General features: G+C 36.3%; 1 protein-coding gene across 1 annotated transcript in view; it reads left to right on the top strand.

Annotated features, from left to right (window-relative positions):
• LOC106162098 (uncharacterized) overlaps positions 1 to 25,984 on the top strand; it is a 189,048-nt gene that overhangs the window by 72,460 nt on the left and 90,604 nt on the right. Inside the window, exons 4-5 of the mRNA XM_087003117.1 lie at positions 15,235 to 15,278; positions 19,590 to 19,726. Coding sequence (XP_086859243.1) covers positions 15,235 to 15,278; positions 19,590 to 19,726 — 181 coding nt within the window. The remainder of the gene's footprint in view (positions 1 to 15,234; positions 15,279 to 19,589; positions 19,727 to 25,984) is intronic.

The raw sequence follows: 25,984 nt of genomic DNA, 5'->3' as shown, positions 1-25,984 counted from the left end.
TTTTAGTCCTGTGTTGGATCATCAGAATCCTTCAATTCCCTCTTCTTCAGCATATTCCTCCTCTTCCATCTGTACTTCTTCCAGTTCAGGCATCCCATAGGAAAAAGTTACCTTGATACTGCAACCAAAAAAAAGCAACAGTACATAAAATTAAGATAATCAAGTTTGAGAAAAATCATGTAAAAACATAAATGAAATAAGTATAAAACTCAACTGAAATAAGTATAAATGCCATTTTTCTCAATATGATCACCTTAAATTATCTAGACTGTCATCTTCAACTGCACTAGTATTAACTACAACTTGATTTTGAAGTTTCTTGATCACTTCATATTGGTTTAATCTCCGAAATACTGGTTGGACGCTAATGTAAAAAATTGTATGATCAAAACTATTACTCTGGACTATTTATCCATTCACAGATGTACCAAACATATAAAACATGCAATATCCCCTTTCTGATTTATTTATTTATTTTTAATGTAAAAAGGAAACTTAATTGCCTTTAGAATATAAAATCAAAATACTACTCAAATATATTTTCAATTATAGTTGACATGCCATTTAAAACTAAGTTTAACTTAGATACAATAACAGCTTCTGCACATTCATTTTGGGATAAAGATGCCTAAAGAAATAGCATCTTGGTCATACGTCTTAGTTACTGTGTTTTGTATGCCCAGATGTAAGAGGCACAAGAAATGTGCCCTCCGTAAGTCAACAATTCGCCCCGGCCATGGTAATGTACATGTAATGAAACCAGTATCTCCCACCATGTCCATTTCCATTTAAACTTTCTTTGCTGTATAAACTTACCCAAACCCTGTCAGAGTCAACATATGAGCAACACTTGTAATTCCTGTTATCGATGCCACTCATATTAGTTACAATTTCATGGCATATTTCGACAGACAAACCTGGCAATCGTTAAGAAATACAAGGAACACACGTAAATAAACATTAATCTCTGTGCATAATAAATATTTTTACTGGTGTCTTATCTCAAACATTATTGTAAATGGTACTCACAAATCCAGTAAATACATGTATAAGCATTATTTATTATTGCATCAAAATTGACAAAATGACCTTTTTTTGCATCTTAATTTTCTGTTTTTTGTCTGTACATTTGACAGCTTTGCTGCCTTGTTTAGTATAGATTTTTAAATATTATTAATTTCACAGAAATAGTGCCTTTGTCAATTTCTCCATGAAATATTGATTTTTTGTGATAACATGCTATAGTAAACTATCCCAAACATATACCCAACACCCCCAAATCAAATGTCACATTTGACCTTGACCCTCATTTTCAAGGTCATTCGGCTATTTCATGGAAAAATATTGAAGTGGGTTAAAGTGATGTTTTGTTAACCCCCACCCCCAATTTGCTCATGCCCTTTCAGAATATGGGGTCAAATTTAACCCATGACCTTCAAATGACCTATTTTGCAGGGGAATCCTCAGCCACTGGCTTCAGCCAGTTGCAGTCTAGTTAGGATTCCCCATAGGGGAATACTGTTGTTTTTGCTGTTCTTATTATTAGGATTCCCCATAGGGGAATACTATTGTTTTTGCTGTTCTTATTATTATTATTCTTATTAGGATTCTCCATAGGGGAATACTATTGTTTTTCTTGTTATTATTCTTATTCTTATTATTATTTTTCGTCAAAAAATTTCTTTCTAAAATTCTGAAAAAATTCATACTGAAAGCCTATGAAAAGTTATTCAGGTCCATCCAATTTTTTTGACCTTGCCCTAATTTTCAAGGTCACAGCCTTTTAAAGTGAAAATTTGAATTTTCAACATTTTGACAAATCCTTTAATAGGTGAGGTCACACAATAATTCTATATCAAGTGACCTAATTTTAGGAAAGTAGGTCAGGTCAAGGTCAACCTATTGCAAAATATGCGCCAGGTGGTTGACACTCGGCAGGGGGTAAACCAGATGGAACAGAGCCACAAGGATGATGTAAAAAGTTGCGCTGGATATCTGTCCAGTGCAGTTGCTAATAATATTGACAATTGACTGATCAGTTTTTTTTTTAATATAGATTTTTAAATATTTATAATTTCACAGAAATAGTGACTTTGTCAATTTCTCCATGAAATTTTTTGTGATAACAAGCTATAGTAAACTACCCCAAACATATACCCAACACCCCCAAATCAAATGTCAAATTTGACCTTGACCCTCATTTTCAAGGTCATTCGGCTATTTCTTTGGGAAATATTGAAGTGGGCTAAAAGTGATGTTTTGATCCCCCCCCCTCCAATTTGCACATGCTCTTTCAGGATATGGGGTCAAACTAAACCCATGACCTTCAAATGACCTTGTAAGAGCATGTCCACACCATTTTGCAGTCTACTTCTTATTGTACCACCAGCGTTAGCGCTGGCGGTACACATGGTTTCGGTCCAGTCTGGATCGTTCCGCCGGCTCCGCCGGACGGCTACCGTTACCGCTTCTCCTCCTAGACGGAAAGGGCCCCGGTACCCATCTCTTGGATTTAGGTCACCTATAATCTCAACTCGTTCCACGTAAAATTTGGGCTTTGTCGGTATTGGGGTCTGGGTGTGGCACCCATTGCAATGCACCCTTTTCCAAAAAATGGCAAAATTAAATGCTAATCATCTACCCTACGGAAGGGGTTATGGGAAAAATTTCTACAGACGGCTTTCCAAAAGTCATATGTGTAGATTTCAAATATGCCCTTGGATTTGACCTTTGACCTTTACTTCAAGGTCAAACGTGCCAAAATTTTCAAAAAAATAAAATTATTTTTGCCCTGTTATTCAGACACCACACAGACTTAACCAATAATATTATTGGAAAGTGTTACCCTTCAGGTCATCTTTCATCTCCGTGAATTTGGGGTCAATCGGTGCATTTTCACGGGAGTAGCAGCCATAAGATGCTGAAACTGAAAACTGTCTCTAATTCGGGGACCGTTAATGCTAGAGACCCATTCTTTTTTTGCATTTTGTAGAGCATGTAAAGCCCAACACTGGAGGTGGTCTCCGTTTTTTTGTATTCCAAATGGTTTTCGAGTTACGCTATCAAAAAGTACATATTGGTGGTGAAAGCAAAATGTGCAGTACGGTATAGTGAGGCGGCTAAGCCAAAAAATTTTGCAATAGATGATAAAAGCATGAAACTTTCCTCGATGAATGACCATTGGGTGTTTGTCTATTTTGGATCAGGGGGCAACTCCAAAATTCATTAGTACTCGGATGAGCGGCTTTCTTAAATATTCATCGTGGAAAGTTTCATGCTTTTATCATCTTTTGCACAATTCTGGATATACCGTATAGCTAAAAAAAAACACGACTATTGGTACGCGTATGATCGATAACTGATTTAATTCTCGTAAGATTACCATCCGCCCCCTTCCTTATGAATAGGTATTACTTTATTAATACAATGCAACCGTCGTGTAGCCGCATGTTAGAAGACAATGTTTGATTACGCACAGCAGTAGGAGGCCGCTACCCCTTCCCAGCAAGGAGTCAACACAGCAGCGCGTAACCCGGGGTTAATTAGGGGTTATTAGCTGTCCACTTATGATCGGTATTGTTCGTCTTGATTGCAGCACACTTCCTACTCACTATTGGTTCGACCGCCTCTTCTTTAAATGCTCTCTCAAACCTTTCCTCAGTCAGCCGAGAATGGAAACACGTTTATCTGCCGATAAACTACGTCGTTGATGTATTATTTGGCATCATTCTACAGTGGGTCATAAGGCTCTATCTATCATTTTTTTCGTCTCGCATTTTACCAGATTAAGCTGACGCTCGAAAACTAAATTTAATGAATAATTTTCTCACGTGCACCGTATCCAGCTAATTTTACGACAATAACTACCACGGCACCTCCGCCATTTGCAATTGTAGACGAACCACGTGTTTCCAACTGATAGGCCAATACAACTATACCAGACCCATTGTACGAGAAAAGACCGTTTATATTTAATGAATTAAAAAACATTTGAGGATTGCGATTTTCTATTGATATACTATCGATGGTATCCCTGTATTAAATCATCCACTGCTACCCCCTCTTTTGTAGTGTAGCATGACTCGTATCACAAGATGGCCTTAGAAATGAAGTAAGACAGGCCTACACTCTGATAGTTTTTAGTCTGTTATTAACCCTAATGTCGTTGCTTGTCATTCATTCTAGAACTCTCTGAGCCATCGCAAAATTATTTGCCAGGACATTTAAAGGCTACTTCTTAACGGATTTTTTTTTATTAGCACTGAGTCCAAAATGTTCGAGGACGTCTCTGTCGTTATCGCCGTTTCTCGGACGCAGTCCCAGACAAAGGATCGGAAAGTTTCTAAATAAAAGAACTTATAAATGCTGCCACTAGCCATCCTTATTGTTCCTAAGTAAAGAGAGGCGATAATGATCTTTTCTTTCTTCTAGCTTAGTCTGTCGACTAAAATGAACAAGGTTAGGCCTACAATGCAACCACCTATTATTACGACCATTAATGAGGTTCTTTGCTACACTCCCTTTCTTCATGATCGCGAAACCAGTGGGGTGCTGTGTTTTAAATATATAAAAAAGGGTCTCGCGAGGTGAAGCTATAATAATGAAATAAAAAAATCCAATGAATAGGCCTATCTAATAAACCATGAAGCACGTAGTCTAGGCCTCTTCTTTGACCGACATCACATTTTTACATTCTTTGTTTTAATAAGAGGACGAACGTGGTCTAATTTGTCTTTTGGTGGTGTGTGATTTTGCTCGAAGTAGCGGAGTCAAGTAAATCGGTGATTTACCGTTGGTAAGAGTAGCGATCATCGCTCCTGCGTCCTCATAGATTACTTTCTAATCACCCGTAATTAACGCAGTCAGGAATAAGCGCTCAAATAGGGGTTTTTGTATCAGGGAAAATTTTAGTATTAATCTTATGTTATTATGTATCTGTATTATGTAATCATGTAACTCATTTTCCCAAGGCAACCACCAATTATGACGACCATTAATGAAGTCCTCTGCTACACTCTCTCCTCATGATCACTTGCTCGATCGTGAAACCCTGGAGGTGTTGTATATATATTTGGGGTAGTTTACTATAGCATGCTACACTCTCCTCATGATCAGCTGCTCGATCGTGAAATCTGGAGTGAAACCCATGGTTTATCTAACAATGGTTTAAATAAATAAAAAGGGTGTCACGGAGGTGAAGCTGCTTAACTCATAAGAATAACGAACGAAAAAATACGATGAACATTTAATAAACCACGAAGCACGTATGTTTTGACCGTTATCGCCTTTTTTACATAAGATGTCTCAACAAGAAGGCAGATGTAGTCCAATTTGTCTTTTGTTGGTGATTCTGCTTCAGGTGGCTGAGATTAGTTGATCGGTGATGCACCGTTGGTAAGAGTAGCAATCATCACTCCTGCGTTCTAACGGATTACTTTCCAACCCCCCATAATTAACGCAGCCAGGAATAGGCGCTGAAATAGGGGGTATTAAATCAGGAATTAATGTTTGTAATTATGTATCCGTAAAATAAGAATCGTAACATTATCACGTATTTTTCCTGATGGAAAATATCTATGCACACTGATCGAATTATAAAGAAAATCTCCAGATGTAAACAAAGGTCAGTCCAGTATCACTCATCCCAGGCTGCAGGGCAGATATAGAGAATTGAATGAAGCGCCAGTGATCTGGCAACCCTACAAATTTGTCATAATGATTCATGGGCAAACAATAGAAGCATGAAATTAACACCTTTTACAGTGTGAATGACGACACCTTATGAGGCTTTTGTTTCTTCCCCTGGGTTGGTATTACAAAGTAAGTATGTTGACGTAAGTGTGTTGACTTTTGCATGTTCAAAGGAACAATGGAAATGTCATTTCAAAACAAAGAGCCACATTTCCCTACTTAGGTGGCCAAAATATTGTCAATGAAACGCAAAAAAAGACAAAATCACCAGCTGTTACTGACTGAGTCTAACTCAAATGCAAAAAGGTACGCACAGCGACAAAACGCTATTGTAAACAATGACCCGACGATGAGATCAATAAGATGTATAAAATGACTATTTGTACTATAAAACTTTACCCCTGCCCCTACTTGTATATTATTACACACACAAGGCCACCCTATACCAGAGTTACAGATTGATTTTTCATTACACAGTCTCTTGCACTGAAGAAAAATACTCATAATTAATTTGCGGCCCTGGTAGAGGGTCTTCTCTCGCTTTCTCTCAAATCAAAATAAACTAGCAAACATGAAAATTGGCAAAATGTATTAGAATGTAAAGTGTTGCGAACCCTTTAAACAAGGTGAATGGTAATATGCACGTTTAGACAAATTTTAATTTTAATTTCAATTAAATTTAATTTTAATTAAAATTGATATTACCAAAATTAGTAAATGTCGTTTGCGTCATGTATCAATATTTTTGCGCATAATAGTACCTACGTTATAAACATTCAGCAAAGATATTTGGAAGGCCGCTCTTTTGTTGTTTATATCAAAGGAAAACTATTTGATACCCATCGTATCAATCATTATACCATGATAAGAGATTAGCATACTAATTTATGTCCCCAGTAATAATAACTTTAACAATAACAACAAACAGATATCGACAGCTCTGTATTGCCGCGCATGCCGAAGCTTTGCGGAAATTGCCGAAGGCTAGGAAAATTCTTCAAAATATACTTTTATTACATTTTATCAAATCCAGACTATCTCCCACTGCCCTGAGGTATGGCTAAAGGCTTTCAGTTGTCATCAGACTTTGTAATTTGGGAGAAAAAAGTGAAACAGTAACTTCTGGTGATGAATAATAGGTAATAGTGCTGCAAGGTGTTGTTTTTTATCCCTGATGTACGAGTAGCTTTTTCTACAGTTTCTATAATTCTCTTAACGTATGAAAATATGCAGGTTTTCTGATATAATAAGACTTTGATAAAATCAAAACCAATAGGCCTAATACTTTTAAAGTCGAGAGTCGGGATAAATATCGGCAAGGTGGAGATATGTCCCGCCGGCGCTTCCGCAACAGCAAGACTGAAGGACGCAAGTTACAAAGCAAAACATGTTTAGTCAAGTTAAAGACTTAATTACCGGTTTAACTTCGGCGGCAGTGCCTACTGCTGTGAGCAACATGCGCTGTCCATCGTAATCCCCCTATCATTCACTCTGTCGGGGACGTGCGCATTAGCGCGTCTGATGTAGACAGCGTGTGCTATTAAAGTGACCGGGGACTTATTAGCTATAGTGTAATTTGGACTTAACCGCCTGACTAGTAATGGATAATAAATTTTGAACTCTGGAAAAATAAAACATAAGGCTTGGCAAAGCAGTCAACTTGTGGTCATAATTGACATTATTTCATCAAATTTGAACTTTTGGAACTTCAGAGTACCTCCCATTTCAAGAATTTTGACCAAAATGACATTTTCTTTAATTGATTTTTTCTGTAGGAAATTTATGGCACATTATGGGAACTCCAAAATTATAACATTTAGTCCCTTATATCTCCAAAACTGGCAGAGATAGGTCCATAGTTACTATTGAACTTGAATAGGAAGTCATACACTGGCAATCTAAATGATGTGACCTTGAAATTGACCTTTGACCTACATTTCACCATGAACTGAACTTTGCAAATTTTGCTTCCCTTTTATCTCCAAAACTGGCAGAGATAGGTCCATAGTTACTATTGAACTTGAATGGGAGGTCATATACTGGCAATCTTAATGTGACCTTGAAATTGACCTTTGACCTACTTTTCACCATGAACTGAACTTTGCATATTTTGCTTCCCTTTTTTCTCCAAAACTGTCAGAGATAGGTCCATATTACTATTTAACTTGAATGGGAAGTCATAAACTGGCAATCTTAATGTGACCTTGAAATTGACCTTTGACCTACTTTTCACCATGAACTGAACTTTGCAAATATTGCTTCCCTTTCATATCCAAAACTGGCAGAGATAGGTCCATAGTTACTATTGAACTTGGATAGGAAGTCATGTACTGGCAATCTTAATGTGACCTTGAAATTGACCTTTGACCTATTTTTCACCATGAACTGAACTTTGCATATTTTGCTTCCCTTTTTTCTCCAAAACTGGCAGAGATAGGTCTATAGTTACTATTGAACTTGAATAGGAAGTCATATACTGGCAATCCAAATGTGACCTTGAAATTGACCTTTGACCTACTTTTTACCATGAATTGAACTTTGCAAATTTTCGTTCCCATTGAAGTCCAAAACTGGCAGAGATAGTTCCATAGTTACTATTGAACTTGAATGGGAAGTCATATACTGGCAATTTTCTGTGACCTTAAAATTGACCTTTGACCTACTTTTTACCATGAACTGAACTTTGCAAATTTTCGTTCCCTTTTATCTCCAAAACTGGCAAAGATGCGCCCATAGTTACTATTGAATTTGAATAGAAAGTCATTAGAGGCAATTTACTGTGACTTTTGAATTGACCTTTGACCTACTTTTCACCATGAACTGAACATTGCAAGTTTTTGTTCCCTTTTAACTCCAAAACTGGCAGAAATAGGTCCATAGTTACTATTGAACTTGAAAAGAAAGTCATATATTGGTAATCTAAGTGTGACCTTGAAATTGACCTTTGACCTACTTTTTACTATGAACTGAACTTTGCAAATTTTCATTCCACTTTATCTCCAAAACTGACAGAGATAGGTCCATAGTTACCATTGAACTTGAAAAGGAAGTCACATACTGGCAATTTAACAGTGACCTTTAAATTGACCTTTGACCTACTTTTTACCATAATCTGAACTTTGCAAATTTTTGTTCCCTTTTATCTCCAAAACTGGCAAAGATGCGCCCATAGTTACTATTGAATTTGAATAGAAAGTGATTAGAGGCAATTTACTGTGAACTTTAAATTGACCTTAGACCTACTTTTCACCATGAACTGAACTTTGCAAATTATTGTTCCCTTTTATCTCCAAAACTGGCAAAGATAGGTCCATAGTTACCATTGAACTTGAATAGGAAGTCATATACTGGCAATTTACTGTGACCTTAAAATTGACCTTTGACCTACTTTTCACCATGAATTGAACTTTGCAAATTTTGGTTCCCTTTTATCTCCAATACTGGCAGAGATAGGTCCATAGTTACTATTGAACTTGAATAGGAAGTCATATACTGGCAATCTTAATGTGACCTTGAAATTGACCTTTGACCTACTTTTCACCATGAACTGAACTTTGCAAGTTTTTGTTCCCTTTTACCTCCAAAACTGGCAGAGATAGGTCCATAGTTACTACTGAACTAGAATAGGAAGTCATATACTGGCAATCTAAATGTGACCTTGAAATTGACCTTTGACCTACTTTTTATCATGAATTGAACTTTGCAAATTTTGGTTCCCTTTTATCTCCAAAACTGGCAGAGATAGGTCCATAGTTACTATTGAACTTGAATAGGAAGTCATATACTGGCAATCTTAATGTGACCTTGAAATTGACCTTTGACCTACTTTTCACCATGAACTGAACTTTGCAAGTTTTTGTTCCACTTTATCTCCAAAACTGGCAGAGACAGGTCCATAGTTAATGTTGAACTTGAATAGGAAGTCATATACTGACAATTTTTTGTGACCTTAAAATTTACCTTTGACTTACTTTTTACCATGAATTGAACTTTGCAAATTTTTATTCCCTTTTAGCTCCAAAACTGGCAAAGATGCGCCCATAGGTACTATTGAATTTGAATAGAAAGTCATTAGAGGCAATTTACTGTGACCTTTGAATTGACCTTTGACCTACTTTTCACCATGAACTGAACTTTGCAAATTTTGCTTCCCTTTTATCTCTAAAACTGGCAGAGATAGGTCCATAGTTACTACATCTTTAATAGGAAGTCATATACTGGCAATCTAAATGTGACCTTAAAATTGACCTTTGACCTACTTTTTACTATGAACTGAACTTTGCAAATTTTGCTTTCCTTTTATCTCCAAAACTTGCAGAGATAGGTCCATGGTTACTATTGAACTTGAATAGGAAGTCATATACTGGCAATTTACTGTGACCTTGAAATTGACCTTTGACCTACCTTACGATGAATTCACTTTGATTGTACCATTTTAAGTTATATATATTTTTTGCATATTTTGAAAATTCTTGTTGATTGCATTTTTACAGCTTGTCAAGCAGAAGACTGGTGGCTGTGTCCCTTACTTTGTGTATGTGGGGTCTATACGAATGCGCTTGCTCCAGCTGGTGGTACAATATTCGGAGGCGGTATCGCCTCTCTGATCCTCTAGTTCTTCTTATTATAATTTTTCGTCAAAAAATTTCTTTCTAAAATTCTGAAAAAATTCATACTGATAGCCTATGAAAAGTTATTCATGTCCACCCAATTTTTTTGACTTTGACCTAATTTTCAAGGTCACAGAGCCTTTTAAAGTGAAAATTTTGCAAATTTCAAAATGCAATATCTCCTACAATATTAGGATTCCCCATAAGGGAATACTATTGTTTTTCCTGTTCTTATTATTGTACCACCAGCTTTAGCGCTGGCGGTACACATGGTTTTAGTCCCATCCAGATCGTTCCGCCGGCTCCGCCGACAAGTTACCATTACCGCTTCTCCTCCGAGACGGTAAGGGCCTCCATACCCATCTCTTGGATTTAGGTCACCTATAATCTCAACTCGTTCCACGTAAAATTTGGGCTTTGTTGGTATTGGGGTCTAGGTGTGGCACTCATTGCAATGCACCCTTGTCCAAAAATGGCAAAATTAAATGCTAATTATCTACCCTACGGAAGGAATTATGGGAAAAATTTCTACAGATGGCTTTCCAAAAGTCATATGTGTAGATTTCAAAAATGCCCTTGGATTTGACCTTTGACCCTTATTTCAAGGCCAAACGGGCCAAAATTTTCAAAAAAACAAATTTTTTAATGAAAAAAAAATTATTTACGCTGTTATTCAGACAGCACACAGACTTAACCAATAATATTATTTGAAAGTGTTACCCTTAGGGTCATCTTTCATCTCCGTGAATTTTGGGTCAATCGGTGCATTTTCAAGAGAGTAGCGGCCATAAGATACCGAAACTGAAAACTGTCTCTAATTTGGGAACCGTTAATGCTAGAGACCAATTCTTTTTTGCATTTTGTAGAGCATGTAAAGCCCAACACTGTATGTGGTCTCTGTTTTTTTGTATTCCATACGGTTTTCGAGTTACGCTGTATCAAAAAGTACATATTGGTGGTGAAAGCAAAATGTGCAGTATGGTAATGGATAATAAATTTTGAACCCCGGAAAAATAAAACATAAGGATTGGCAAGCCAGACAACTTGTGTTCAAAAATGAGATTATTATTTCATCAAATTTGAACATCTGGAACTACAGAGCACCTCCCATTTCAAGAATTTTGACCAAAATGACCTTTTCTTTATTTTAATTAAAGGTACATACGAACCGAGCATCGGTGGATAGTGGATTCCCAGTAACACATGTAAACCACTTCTACTAGATTCTTATATGACTCAAATAAATTCGACATGCCAAGGGATAAACTGAAAAGATCACTCGATCAGCCATAAAAGACCTTTAGACTGCTCCTTTCTTTAAATTTATGGTTGTAAATTTAACCTACTTCCGTGACCTACTTTCCTGCCCCATTGACATACAGCTTAGAATGCCAGCAGAAAAATCTGTTCAAACATCATTTTCAGGTAAAATTAAACAATGCCTTTTGGTAATTCTCTTAGTTATACTACTTGAAACTATATGCTGGCATTTGGTTGGTTTTTGTGACAAAAAATTGACTTTGTATGCATCTTTAATTTTTTCTGTAGAAAATTTATGGCACATTATTGTAACTCCAAAATTATAACATTTAGTCCCTTATATCTCCAAAACTGGCAGAGATAGGTCCATAGTTACTATTGAAGTTGAATAGGATGTCATATACTGGCAATCTAAATGTGACCTTGAAATTGACCTTTGACCTACTTTTCATCATGAACTTAACTTTGCAAATTTTGGTTCCTTTTTATCTCCAAAACTGGCAGAGATAGGTCCATGGTTACTATTGTACTTGAATAGGAAGTCATATACTGGCAATCTAAGTGTGACCTTGAAATTGACCTTTGACCTACTTTCATCATGAATTGAACTTTGCAAATTTTAATGCTTTTTATTCAAAACTGGCAGAGATACGCCCATAGTTACTATTGAACTTGAATAGGAAGCCATATACTGGCAATCTAAATGTGACCTTAAAATTGACCTTTGACCTACTTTTTACCATGAACTGAACTTTGCAAATTTTGGTTCCCTTTTATCTCCAAAACTGGCAGAGATAGGTCCATGGTTACTGTTGTACTTGAATAGGAAGTCATATACTGGCAATCTAAATGTGACCTTGAAATTGACCTTTGACTTACTTTTCAACATGAATTGAACTTTGCAAATTTTGGTTCCCTTTTATCTCCAAAACTGGCAGAGATAGGCCCATAGATGCTTTTGAACTTGAAAAGGAAGTCATATACTGGAAATTTACTGTGACCTTGAATTGACCTTTGACCAACCTCACTATGGACTGAACTTTGATTGTACCATTTTTAGTTATATATATATATATATTTTTTGCATATTTTGAGAATTCTTGTTGATTGCATTTTTTTACAGCTTGTCAAGCACAAGACTGGTGGTGGTGTCCCTTTTTTGTGTGTGTGGGGGTCAATATGATTGCGCTTACTCCAGCTGGTGGTACAATATTCGGAGGCGGTATCGCCTCTCTGATCCTCTAGACCTTGACCTTCATTTTCAAGGTCATTCGGCTATTTCATGGAGAAATATTGAAGTGGGTTAAAAGTGATGTTTTGTTGACCCCCCCTAATTTTGCACATGCTCTTTCAGAATATGGGGTCAAATTTTACTCATGACCTTCACATGACCTTGTAAGAGCATTTCCACACCTAATTTGAAGGGGAATCCTACGCCACTGGCTTCAACCAGTTGCAGTCTAGTTATTCTTCTTCTTCTTATTATTTTTTGTCAAAAAATTTCTTTCTAAAATTCTGAAAAAATTTACACTGATAGCCTATGAAAAGTTATTCCGGTCCACCCAATTTTTTGACCTTGACATAATTTTCAAGGTCACAGAGCCTTTTAAAGAGAAATTTTTGCAAATTTCAAAAAGCAATATCTCCTAGAATTTTCAACATTTTGACAAATCCTTTCATAGGTGAGGTCACACAATGATTCTATATCACGTGACCCAATTTTAGGAAAAGTAGGTCAGGCCTCGGCTGGGGGTAAACCAGATGTCACAGAGCCACAAGGATGATGTAAAAAGTTGCACTGGATATCTATCCAGTGCAGTCGCTAATAATATTGATTATTGACTGATTAGATTTTTTAATATAGATTTTTAAATATTATTAATTTCACAGAAATAGTGACTTTGTCAATTTCTCCATGAAATCCTGATTTTTTGTGATAACATGCTATAGTAACTACCCCAAACATATACCCAACACCCCCAAATCAAATGTAAAATTTGACCTTGACCCTCATTTTCAAGGTCATTCGGCTATTTCTTTGGGAAATATTGAAGTGGGCTAAAAGTGATGTTTTGTTGACCCCCCCCCCCCCCCCCAATTCGCACATGCTGTTTCATAATACGGGGTCAAATTTAACCCATGACCTTCACATGACCTTGTAAGAGCATTTCCACACCTATTTTGCAGGGGAATCCTCCGCTACTGGCTTCAGCCAGTTGCAGTCTAGTTACTATTGAACTTGAATAGGAAGTCATATACTGGCAATCTAAGTGTGACCTGGAAATTGACCTTTGACCTTATTTTCACCATGAACTGAACTTTGCAAATTTTGGTTTCCTTTTATCTCATCGGCAAAGAAATGCCCATGGTTACTTTTGAACTTGAATAGAAATTCATATACTATGATATTGAAATTGACCTTTGCCCTACTTTTTTATATTTTCTTGCCCTTCATATCTTCAAAATGAGCAGAGATGTTCTCGGTGTTGCCTCTAGGTTTTCTCTTTTGTCAGCATATATGCACCACTCACAACATATTCAAGGAAAACCAATAGGCCTTTTGCCTAGAGAATCACATCAGTGCTCAATGGTAGGAAAATGCAGGTCAATTCGAAAATCTGCTTGATTGTACCATTTTTAGTTATATTTTTTTGCATATTTTGACAACTCTTGTTGATCGCATTTTATTGAGCTTGTCAAGCACAAGACTGGTGATGGTGTCCCTTTTGGAGGGGTGGTTTCCATACCAATGTGCTTACTCCAGCTGGTGGTACAATATCCGAAGGCGGCATTGCCTCTCTGATCCTCTAGTTACTATTGAATTTGAATAGGAAGTCACATACTGACAATCTTACTGCGACCTTAAAATTGACCTTTCAGCTACATTTTACCATTAACTGTACTATGCAAGGTTTCCATCCCTTTTGTCTCCAAAACTGGCAGAGATGCGTCCATAGTTACTGTACTATTGAACTTGGATAGGAAGTCATACACTGGCAATACTACTGTTTTCTTGAAATTTACCTTTGACCTACTTTTCAACATGATCTCGGCTCTACAATTTCGAAAGCATCACGAACTACGTGCGCAAGCATCTCTATTCCATCTGTACTGGGCATTCACTTGCCTCATATGTAATAGCCGCGAAATGAACGGTGATAACGCTATCGCAATTCACGATGCTTTTGAGTTACGGAGCCCTGATCTTTGCAAACTTTCCATCCCTTATATCTCCAAAACTGCCAGAGATTCGCCCAGAGTTACTATTGAACTTAAATAGGAAATCATGTACTGGCAATCTATCTGTTACCTCGAAATGAACCTTTGGCTTAATTTTCATCATGAATTTTGCAACTTTTCAGTCACTTATATCTCTAAAACTATGCCCATAGATACTACTGAATAAGAACTCATAAATTGACAGTCTTTTTGTGACCTTGAATTTGACCTTTAACCCACTTTTTGCCATGAAGCACATTTCACAAATTTGGATTTGAATTTTTACTTTTCCCCATGATTTTGTTATAAATTGTAATTTTCAACAAAAAATTGAGAACTCTTGTTAACTGCATTTTGTAGAATTTATCAAGCACAACACTGGAGGTGTTACAATACTTGGAGCTGGTATCGCCTTTCTGATCCTCTAGTTAGAGAATATGTTTTATATTTTCAGATAAAGGATGCTGGCTATGACCCATCTTTTTACATTGAATTTTTGTAAGTAATTTCCTTGCCTTATATAGCATGCTTCTTTTGTTCTACTAAGTATCTACTAAGTAACTAATTAAAAGACTGATTGAAGGACCAAAAATTTGTAATATATGTTTTCTTATGTTTTTAGGGTTGTAATATATATTTTTATTATGGTACCGGTAGTACTGCCTGTTACTTATTTTTTTTAATGGAGTTTGGTTACCTTGTGTGCCAATAGTTCACTGTCAAGACGAAAGACACTGATCTCAGTCAGTCAAAACAAATGTTGATAAGATCTCTCAAGGTTTGCTGGACGTGTATTAACCAGCAAGGAATATTTTTTTAATGATTGGATCACCAAGAATATCTTTCCGCCCTTTGAGCAGAACATTTCGAACAGAATATTGTTGGATAAAAATGCTTTTAGAGAACTGCAGTAATGAAGTGGTTCTGTAGACTACATGAATTAAAGGATGGATAGTACATGTATATGATGATGGAGTTAAATCTAAGCAGAGAGAATGATTGAAAGGATGTTTATGATATAAGTTACACACTTGCAACCCAGAAATGTACATATTCATACCCAAGCACAACGTGCGAACCAAGGTGCAAGATAATGATCGGTGCAGTTGGCATGGGATGCAAAACTGCATTATCATCTCCATTAGGGGGTTTCATAAATAACAGGAGAGTCAATTAAGGGACTGATGTAGGTTTGATATTTTCTCCTTAAATAAAGGTCTTAGCTTTTTTATTCCTGTCATGTTCATTTAATGTATCTTCAAATCTAATTATGCTTGGAACACAGCTCCAACTTCATCGTGTGACGTAATATTGGGATTTTGGGGACAAAAACACCATTTTTATACACCTGATTTTCTCAAGCACCTGGACAACTATAAACTTCCTTTTAATGGCATTATAACACTTGAACAAAGTACTACAGGATGGAGTCAGGGATTTTTCTTTAGAAACTTATTGTTGATTTTATCTATAAAAAAGGTGAAATTACATCAAAATATTAGGGAATTTTCACTTTCAAAGTCTATAAATTAGAAAAGAGAGGATCAATCAAAATTTCTTAAAAAGCACTTTTAGTGCATACTTTTCATAATTAGCATGGTGAATTTGGTCTCCCTCAGGTGTACAGGTAGACAGTTATAGCTTGCTACGATAACGCTATCTCGTCAATATTGAAAGCAAAGAAAACAAGCAAAAACCCTTTCAGGGAGGTTAATTGTCCAAAATAACAAAATTAAATTGTTGACAGCTTTACCTGTTCTCATTCTGATAATCAAGAAGATGGGTACTCTATTGCCGGTTGAAATTAGCCTGTTTGCATGCATTTGGATATCAGAAAATCTTATTTTTGTATCATTCTCACCTCCTGTTAGTAACTTCAAGTGTTTACCACTAGCACTACCAGAATGATTGACAGGCAATCAAGTAAGCCCTAATGACTCAAGCAATCAATGGCCATATCAATTGCCGTCGGGGCAAGTGTAAGGGATGCGCTCTGGGATGTGCACACAATAGCAGCATTGCAGACGGTCTTGTCCACATTTGCCAAGCGAAAAATGGTTCGAAAACAGGAAGTGTTACAGGACGCCGATCAGACCAAATTGCCCAAGTTGCATAGATTCAGGGGCGTCACCAGACCTTTAAAAATTGTACGCACAGATTTTTAAAATTCCCAGCAAAATGTGACTAACGCAAGAGATGAAGGACAGCGTAATTACAGCATATGTACCACACATCACAGCTTAATTTCCATTAATAATAAAATCATCATTGAGTCAGAAATATTCTCGCAGTTAAAAAAGTTTCAATATTCTTATTACCCAGAACGGTATATTTATTTAAAAGGAGGCTAGCTTCGCATATGTGGAACCCCCTTTGAATAATCCTGGATCCACCTGAGTTGAACTAACATACAGTTTCATTCACCTTACATGTGGATGCATGGCTCCCAAAAACAACCAATTGTACGACACGACAGAGCTCTGATACATCTAAGTTTAATTATTTGTTTGTAAAAATTGCCCACGTCACCCTGTTAGTTTGGAGGGGTAAGCTGGGTCAAGTCCGTGTCAAAATTCTTTGAAGCTTTGCAGGAAAAATTCTTCCTTTGTTTCTCTAGCTCCTTCTTAAACCTGGTGTCCAGATTTTATCTAGTGCCTCCAGGGTTGCAGGAACTGCTCTTTGAAAATAACTCTCAGGCAGATTTTTACTGAGATAAATATCGCCAGCGAGAATGCGTTCGATATTCTCAAGAAAGAGGGTACAGAAGAGTTAAGGGCCACTGAACCGTCCAATTAAGAGGTAAAGGAAGTTCCAGTTAGATGATGATTAAGATAGGACTTGTTAAGGTTACAGGCATTGTTTACCTCAGTTTGATTGGGGGGGGGGGTCAGAACAATTGTGCCTATATGATTGATACAGAGGATTTGTACATACAGGTATATATATATATATATATATATATATATATATATATTCTATGAAAAATGCACTAAATTTATATAAAATAATATCATGGTTGGCCAAAAAATGTAGATTTTTAAAATCTTACAACTGCATCGAGCTGTTGTCGAAAATGGATCGATAGTATGATGGTTGCGGTCACCGGTAGCAAGCAACGGAATTTTCTTTTTTTTTTTTGCGTATCTTAAAAAGTTAACAAAAAAATCGAAAGAGCGCTTGTAACAACAAGCAATTCAAGCAGAATGTGTATTTCGAGCAAATCTAATGTGTCCGAAAAGATTCATCTTAGCGCTGATCACAATCAGGAGCGACTATCAAAACAGCTTAAGCGGAACAATAGGCACTGCTTTGCCAATCGCTGTTTATGACAAAGGGGGCATGGCGCATCCCCTTCTATTGTTTCTCTAGTCGTGCTGATGCTGCTAAGGTCCGCCCACCGGGTTTACCCATGCCAACGGCCCTTGACAACGAAGGTGGGGCATAGACCAGGCCGATGTGTGCAGCATAAGAATCCTCAGAAAAAACATTTTTTGTTCAAAATGTAAAAATTTTATTCTGTTAAACTTTGATACACATTTAACCAATAATAAGACATAAAGAACCAAAAGTGACGATTTTTAGCTATATTTGGGTATATATATATCTGATGTCCCTTAAGAGCTGCACTATCAGACTTGATTTATTTAACCAGAGCCATGCAGAGAGGTAAAAACGGCTGAATATCAGTATCTATGGTGCACAGGTAGCCTTCACTGCAGACGCCAAGCTGGGTGTTACAGTCTCTTATGGGGCCACATATCGGCTTACAGGTAGCTTTCACTGCAAAAGCTGGGCTTTTCATTTCAGTCTCTATATCATTCAGAGACTCCAAAACAGCTGCATTTCATTATTTGCCATGCACAGGTTTACCTTTATCATGGAAGCCTAGGCTAGGTATGACAGTCTCTCTCTGTCATGCAGGGAGGCCAAAATGATTGCACATTGGCATCTAAGGCTGAAGGCATCTTTCTCCATGAAAGCCAGGCTGGGTATTACATCTCTGTCAGCTGTGTGCCGAGACTGAGATGTGATTGTCTACAATCAAATATAGTACAAGCTGTTCAAAGTTCACAGCACATTACTGTTGTTTCGTGAATATATAAAAATCCTACATGCTTCTGTTGGGAATGTTTTTCTCAAGAATAGGAAAATATTTTTAGTAGATTTGGGTATTGGGGATTACGTTGGCAACATTTTTGCTGGCTTCAGCTTATGATAGCAATTTCTTCTGGATTTGTACCTGTAGGATAAAGGTGTATCATTCATCTTATCTTAATAATTTAAAAGTATTCGTTTTTTGGTTGGGATAATTGATTCTTCCATGTAATTCCTATCCAACAGATGTTGAGAGATCTTATCACTCTTCATTTTGACTGACCAAGACAGTTGTAGTGGTTCATTGTCTCCATTATCAAAGATTCTATCTCCTTCAGTCTGGCATGACAGTAAACTGTAAGCTCACATGGTTACTGAACCCACTCTGAAATGTACCAATCACAGTATTAACATCAGAATGGATTCTGCAACCCCTAAACACAAGAAAAGACACATGACACACTGTAGTATCCCTGATTGTTGTTGATGAAACTTTTGGTAGGCCTTTTTGGCAGCCATTTTAAGAATTGTCAAATCACCAATGCAAATAATTGGTGTATAAATATTTGCCAGATTGGTATTCAGCATCGAATTTCATTTAAGAAAATACTAATTATGGAATTTTATAATATGAAAGGGTTTAATCCAAATGAAAAATGCAGTGAAATATAACTGAAAAAAAAAGTAGTTTTTTTTTTCATTTGTACATTTCAGCGAAGGCTATGATTACAAAGTCTTGGCACATATACCGATTAAAGGAACAAAGATTGGGAAAGTGGATGTAATAGAAGAAGAATTGAAGAAAGCTGGACTGAATGTTTGGTCACTGAATACTTCTTGTGACTGTGAAGGTATATTGTTGTTGTAACTTTTTTATGTACAACCACATGTAAACCAGCCTGACTGAATATTTATTACTACCAACGTGTACGCTGGCAGTACTCATATAGCTCCTGTGGCTCCGCAGGATGGCGTGGGATACAAGTCGCCGTTACCGCTTCTCCTCCTAGACCGCAAGGACCTGTGTCCCCATCTCTTGGATTAAGGTCACGTATAATCTCAACTTGAACCCCCTGTTTTTTTGTCTCAGTCGGTGCATTGGCCCAGGCATGACGCTCGTTGAAACACACCCTTATCAAATTTTTTGAAAATTCAGTGCTTAATATCTCTCAAACTGAAGGAATTATTCGAAAAATTACAGAAATCTGACCAAAAGTCATATGTGGATTTTCCAAATATGCCATTGGGTTTGACTTTTATTTCAAGGTCAAACTGGCCAAAATTTTCTAAAAAAAAATTTGTTTGTGCCAAGTTTTATGGAATCTCTACAGACCTAAGCTCTAATATTATATTGAGGGGTTACAATTAGGAACTCCTTTCATCCTTGGGAGTTTGGGGTCAGTTGGTGCATTTTTGCATGAGACACCGGCTCTGCTGCCATGTTACCGTTATCGCCTGCATACCCATCTCTTGGATGTAGGTCACCTATAATCTCAACTTGTTCCACATAAAATTTGGGCTTTGTCGGTGCTGGGGTCTAGGTGTGGTGCTCATTGCAATGCGCCCTTGTCTAAAAATGGCAAAATTAAATGCTAATTATCTACCATACTGAAGGAATTATGGGAAAAATTTCTACAGACGGCTGACAGAAAGTCATATGTGGAGATTTCAAATATGCCCTTGGATTTGATCTTTTGACCTTTATTTCAAGGTCAAAGGGTCCAAAATTAAAAAAAAAATTTTTACGAAAAAAAATTATTTGCGCTGATATTCAGAAACTACACAGACCTAACCTATAATCTTATTGGAAGGTGTTACCCTTCAGGTAATCTTTCATCTCCGTGAGTTTGTGGTCAATCGGTGCATTTTCACGGGAGTAGTGGCCATAAGATATCAAAACTGAAATCTGTCTCTAATTCGGGAACTGTTAAAGGACAATGGTCATATAAAAATCCATTTCTCGAATTTTGAAGATTCAACACTCAATCTATACACTAGAGGTATGTTTTAATCGATCCCCGCCATTTAAAAATTATAAAAACAATCTATTAGTAGTAAAAAAGCGTTTTAGTAAACCTCACCTCAATATGCATAAATGAAGCAACAGATCTGGGTCACGCGGTACTGTGACGACCATTGGGATAAAGGTCTATGAGACTCAACTAAGCTGCATGGTGCAAACAGACAGAATAATTTTGGAAAGTTGTGTTGAACGGAGTTGAGCAATTTTCTTTATGCCTCAGTGTGTTGCCGTGGGATTCACCAAAATTGCAGCACTCCTTGACTATCTTTCTTTATCTGTGACGGTCTTCCGTGACTAACTTACTAACTTCGGTGACAATAGTTGCGATCCTCGCGATCTCGGTCACCTCAGGTGATTTAGATCATATCAAAAGCTGATAGTCTTTAAGATACTGTCATCAGTTGGCAAGCTTACTAATTGCTGATGCATTTCTAAATTCATTGTAGTTGACCAAGAGCTCGTTAACAATAAAACCTGTTAATTATGCACCGCTGCAATTCCCAAGCCAGGTAATAACAGGTATGAAACTCGTCTTGGTGGCTTTCATATTTTTCAATATATCTCATTTATTTCATGGGGTTATTTTATTGGTATTTGTAAATGACATTAAATATCAATACTTAAACAGTTAAGTTCAAACACGGTCGCAAACATTAATAAAAGAAATTGCTCTCAGGGTATCTTGAAGCTTCCGTGGAAGAAAACGTGTTGAGGAAAAACAGGAAAAAGAGCGTTATATTAAAGAAAAAATGGGAACTGCTGTAATAAAATGGTTTGTTATCCTAATTCGTTTATGTTTTGAGGATTTGTTTCTGAAGATTATTTCATCTGAAATATTAAATAATTTAAAAGATTGATTATTTTATAACTTGAAACGCAAATTCTGCGTCAGTACGCAATTTTTTTTTTTGCAAATTTGTAAGCTTATAACACCGTGCTATAAAGATCTACTCAAGAAAAAAATTTGCTTGGGTAAAATTGAGTACGGAATGAACTGGAGATACTTGGCTTGTCATTAAGTTTACACGAAAATATGTCAGGTAACTTTATACTGTCTTTGAAAGAGTAAAGATTGAAAGATAATTTTAGACAAACTTTGACGGGGGAAATACCTACAAAGAGTAATGGGCTATTTTGCCAACATCTTGTTGAAAATTTTACACTGCAATTCTATTAAAATAAGCTAAGGAACTAATTGCCAAATTTATACTCTCATCACATAACAGGGGGGTAACCAGACCTGCAAAAATTGTACGCACATATTTAAAAAAATTACAAGCACATACAGCAAAATGTAGACTTACGCAAAGCATGAAGGACAGCGTAATCACAGCAAATGTACCTCATATAGTAGCTCAATTTCCATTAATAATAAAATCATCATTTAAGTCAAAAATATTCTCGCGATTTAATAACTATTTTAATTTACCCAGAACGGTATATTTATTTTAAAGGCGGTTAACTGAAATATAGTTTTATGATTTATTTGTGAAAATTGCCCATGTCACCCTGTTAGTTTGGAGGTCTAAGCTGGATCAAGTCCATGTTAAAATTCCTATGAAGTTGTGCAGGAAAAATTCTTCCTTTCTTTCTCTAGCTCCTCGATAAACCTGGTGTTCAGATTTTATCTAGTACCCCCAGGTCTACGGGAGCTGCGCTTTGTAACTAACACACAGGTAGATTTTTACCTGAGATAACTGGAGTAAAGCTTAGATAGAGAGTACGTTCAATACAAGCAAGACAAACTGAATGCCATTTAACCCTCTAATTAAGAGGTAAAGGAAGTTCCAGTTAGATGGATGATTAAGATAGGACTTGTAAAGGTAACGGGCATTGTTTACCTCAGTTTAATAAAAGTATGCAAGACGGAGTGTCAGCGGTTTAATAAAATAAATTGAATTTCACAAATAACATGGACCTCATATGCAATTATCAACATTTACCTGTGCAGCTCTTTATTATAGTGCCAGTTATGCAAATGACCCAATGCTACAAGTCCAATAAATATGATTGGCTAGTTTACCTCTGCATAACCACTGCAATGCAACACTCTACCATAATTGTTTGAGATGTTATCACATAGCCATTATGTAAGTTCTACACTGTTAATTATGCACCGCTGCACTTCCCAACCCAGGTAATAACAGGTATCTAAATCGTCTTGGTGGGCTTTCATATTTTTCAAAATATCTCATTTATTTCATGGGGTGATTTTATTGGTATTTGTAAATGACGTTTAATATCAATATTTAAACAATTGAGTTCAAACACCGTCGCGAACATTAATAAAAGTAATTGCTCTCAGGGTAACTTGAAGCATGCGTATGCCCAGGCATTACTTCCGTGGAAGAAAACGTGTTGAAGAACAAACAGAAAAAAGAGCGGTATATTAAAGAAAAAAATAGGAACTTATGTACTAAAATGGTTCGTAATCCTAATTCGTTTATGCTTTGAGGATTTGTTTCTGAATGTTATTTTACATGTATCTGAAGTATAAAATAATTTAAAAGACTTATCATTTTATACCTTGAAATACAAGTTCTGCGTCTGTACACAAAACTTTTTGCAAATTTGTATGCTTTGTCAAACCCAAAAACATGTAGCAGATCAAGGTAAAAGAGCATTGTTTGCTATAAGTAGCATGGGAAAAATCATTACTTGAATGTTTACTAAATGTGCAGTTTTACATACGTGAGTATAAAAAATTTAAAAATTCCAAGCACGCACAGCAAAATGTAGACTAACGCAAAACATCAAGAACAGCGTAATCTCAGCAAATGTGCCCCATATAGTAGCTGAATTTCCATTAATAATAAAATAATCATTTAAGTCAAAAATTTTCTGTCGATTTAATAAATGTTCTAATTTATCCAGAACGGTATATTTATTTAAGAGGAGGCTAACTGAAATATAGTTTTATTATTTGTTTATTTTGTATATGAAAATTGCCCATGTCACCCTGTTAATTAGAAGGTCTAAGCTGGATCAAGTCCGTGGTAAAATTCCTATGAAGCTGTGCAGGAAAAATTCTTCCTTTGTTTCTCTAGCTCCTCAATAAACCCAGTGTTCAGATTTTATCTAGTACCCCCAGGTCTGCAGGAGCTGCTCTTTGAAACTAAAGCACAGGTAGATTTTTACCTGAGATAAATATCGCCAGCCATTTAACCCTCTAATTAAGAGGTAAAGGAAGTTCCAGTTAGATGGATGATTAAGATGGGACTTGTAAAGGTAACGGGCATCGTTTACCTCAGTTTAAGAAAAGTATCCAAGACGGAGTGTCAGCGGTTTAATAAAATTAATTGAATTTCACAAATAATATGGCCCTCATATGCAATAATCCACAGTACCCTTTACTCATTCAAATGCAGTGTTTTATACAACTTGGGATAACCATAATTAAATGCTTGTTAAAGAATTGACTAGATGGGAATGGTTTTACACAGCTTCATGAGGATTTAGATCCCTCGGGTAAGAACTTTGAATGAGTATAAACTTTTATCAGAAGCCAGAGAAGTCATCTTACAGGTAGACAATGCAGCTCAGTTTGACAGCTAAGCACGCTCTGTTCTCCAGTGGCTCGATTGTCGTCATCGGACCATATGACCACGTAGCTCATTAATTCCCAGGCCGAGCAAATAGGACGTTTTTTAAAGCCAAAAATTTACAAAATGAGCTTTTAATTTGTGTATTTGGATAAAGATATCGTTAGTTGGGCATGTTTTCTGAAGAATATGTTCCGTTGAAGCCATTCTGACGGTATGAAGCAAATCCTTTAAGTTAGTTATCTTCTCTCTATCATATACCCTGCAGTAATTCATCATTTTACTCGGTTTAATATCAAAGAAAACACAGAAATAAAATACTAAATTGTACGTGTAGACATGATCAGGCGCAGCAGACGATTCCGGTCTCCCTCCAGTATGGGTGCCGTTTGTTTTGATGACGAGGGCTACAATGGGTTAATAGAACGTGAAATCTTTGGGACTAAAGATCTTGTTGAAATATTGTTTATTTGCCAAAATATAACCTGAAATTTTGTATGATGTTTTCTTTAATGACTTTATCATCACCTATATCATTTACAGTTAAAAATTTAGTGCTGGAATATGATAAATTATCATTGCTGTCATATACCAGTGTGATATTGATGTAAGGAAGAAATTAGTAATAACAAATATGAGAATTTAAATAAAAAGGGGAACTTTTTTATACTGATTTGATTTAACTCATATATTTAAGAAAATCAAACATATGATAACCCCTAAAAAGTTGAATAGTTAACATAAATATAAGTAAAGTATTATAAGATGAATATTCTTTAATTGAACTTTATTCAAATATTATAAATTATGAATATTTTAATAAAATTAATCTAACAGTACCCCCTCCCCACCTGCCGCTCAGGGTGTTTATTTTTTGCTTTGGTTAAACTTCATGTGAATTTGTTATCAAATTGCAGATTTACAATTAGTAGACCCTGTACCCAAAATCCTAGGAGAAGCCCTGATTGAAACTTTATAATGTTAAATCAGACTTATATGCAAGATTAAATCTTCAGGAGTTCACAAGTATGAAAAAACAACTTTTTATCTGAAAATAAATCCACTTAAAGGTGCATTTTCCGGCTCATTTAATTGAATGTCTTGGCAATAAATGCATTAAATGTATGACTACACATACAGACTTGACATTTAATATGGAATATTTCAGTCTTAAAGGTATATCTACTGGTAGGTAAAAATGTGTTCTTTTTTTTTAAAATCAGATCTCACATAAGATATCTGACTGGAGACGTATGAAGTCAGGTGTGGCGCTATATATTAACTGACTACCAAGTCTGTTTCACTGTTGTATTGAGTAATATGCAGTGATTTAATTGGCTAGGGCTCCTTTGGGCTGGTCAAAGCTTGGCTTTGATGAAGCATGGTTCTGTCAAAAAATAACCATATGTCGGCAACTACTGTATGGAAGAATTTGAAATTTTGCATGCAAGTGGTCGGTTTTACAGTGCGTAAAATGAGCTAAGCACTGTTTTATGAATTGTGTAAGCTGTGCCAGAATAGCGCGAAAAAGACAGACATTGCCA

This window comes from Lingula anatina, chromosome 2 (genome assembly GCF_051362555.1).
Source record: "Lingula anatina isolate TDL-2025a chromosome 2, LinAna3.0, whole genome shotgun sequence".
NCBI lineage: Eukaryota > Metazoa > Brachiopoda > Lingulata > Lingulida > Lingulidae > Lingula > Lingula anatina.
The sequence above is the reverse complement of the archived record's forward strand: the minus strand, read 5'-3'. Positions and strand labels throughout refer to the sequence as shown.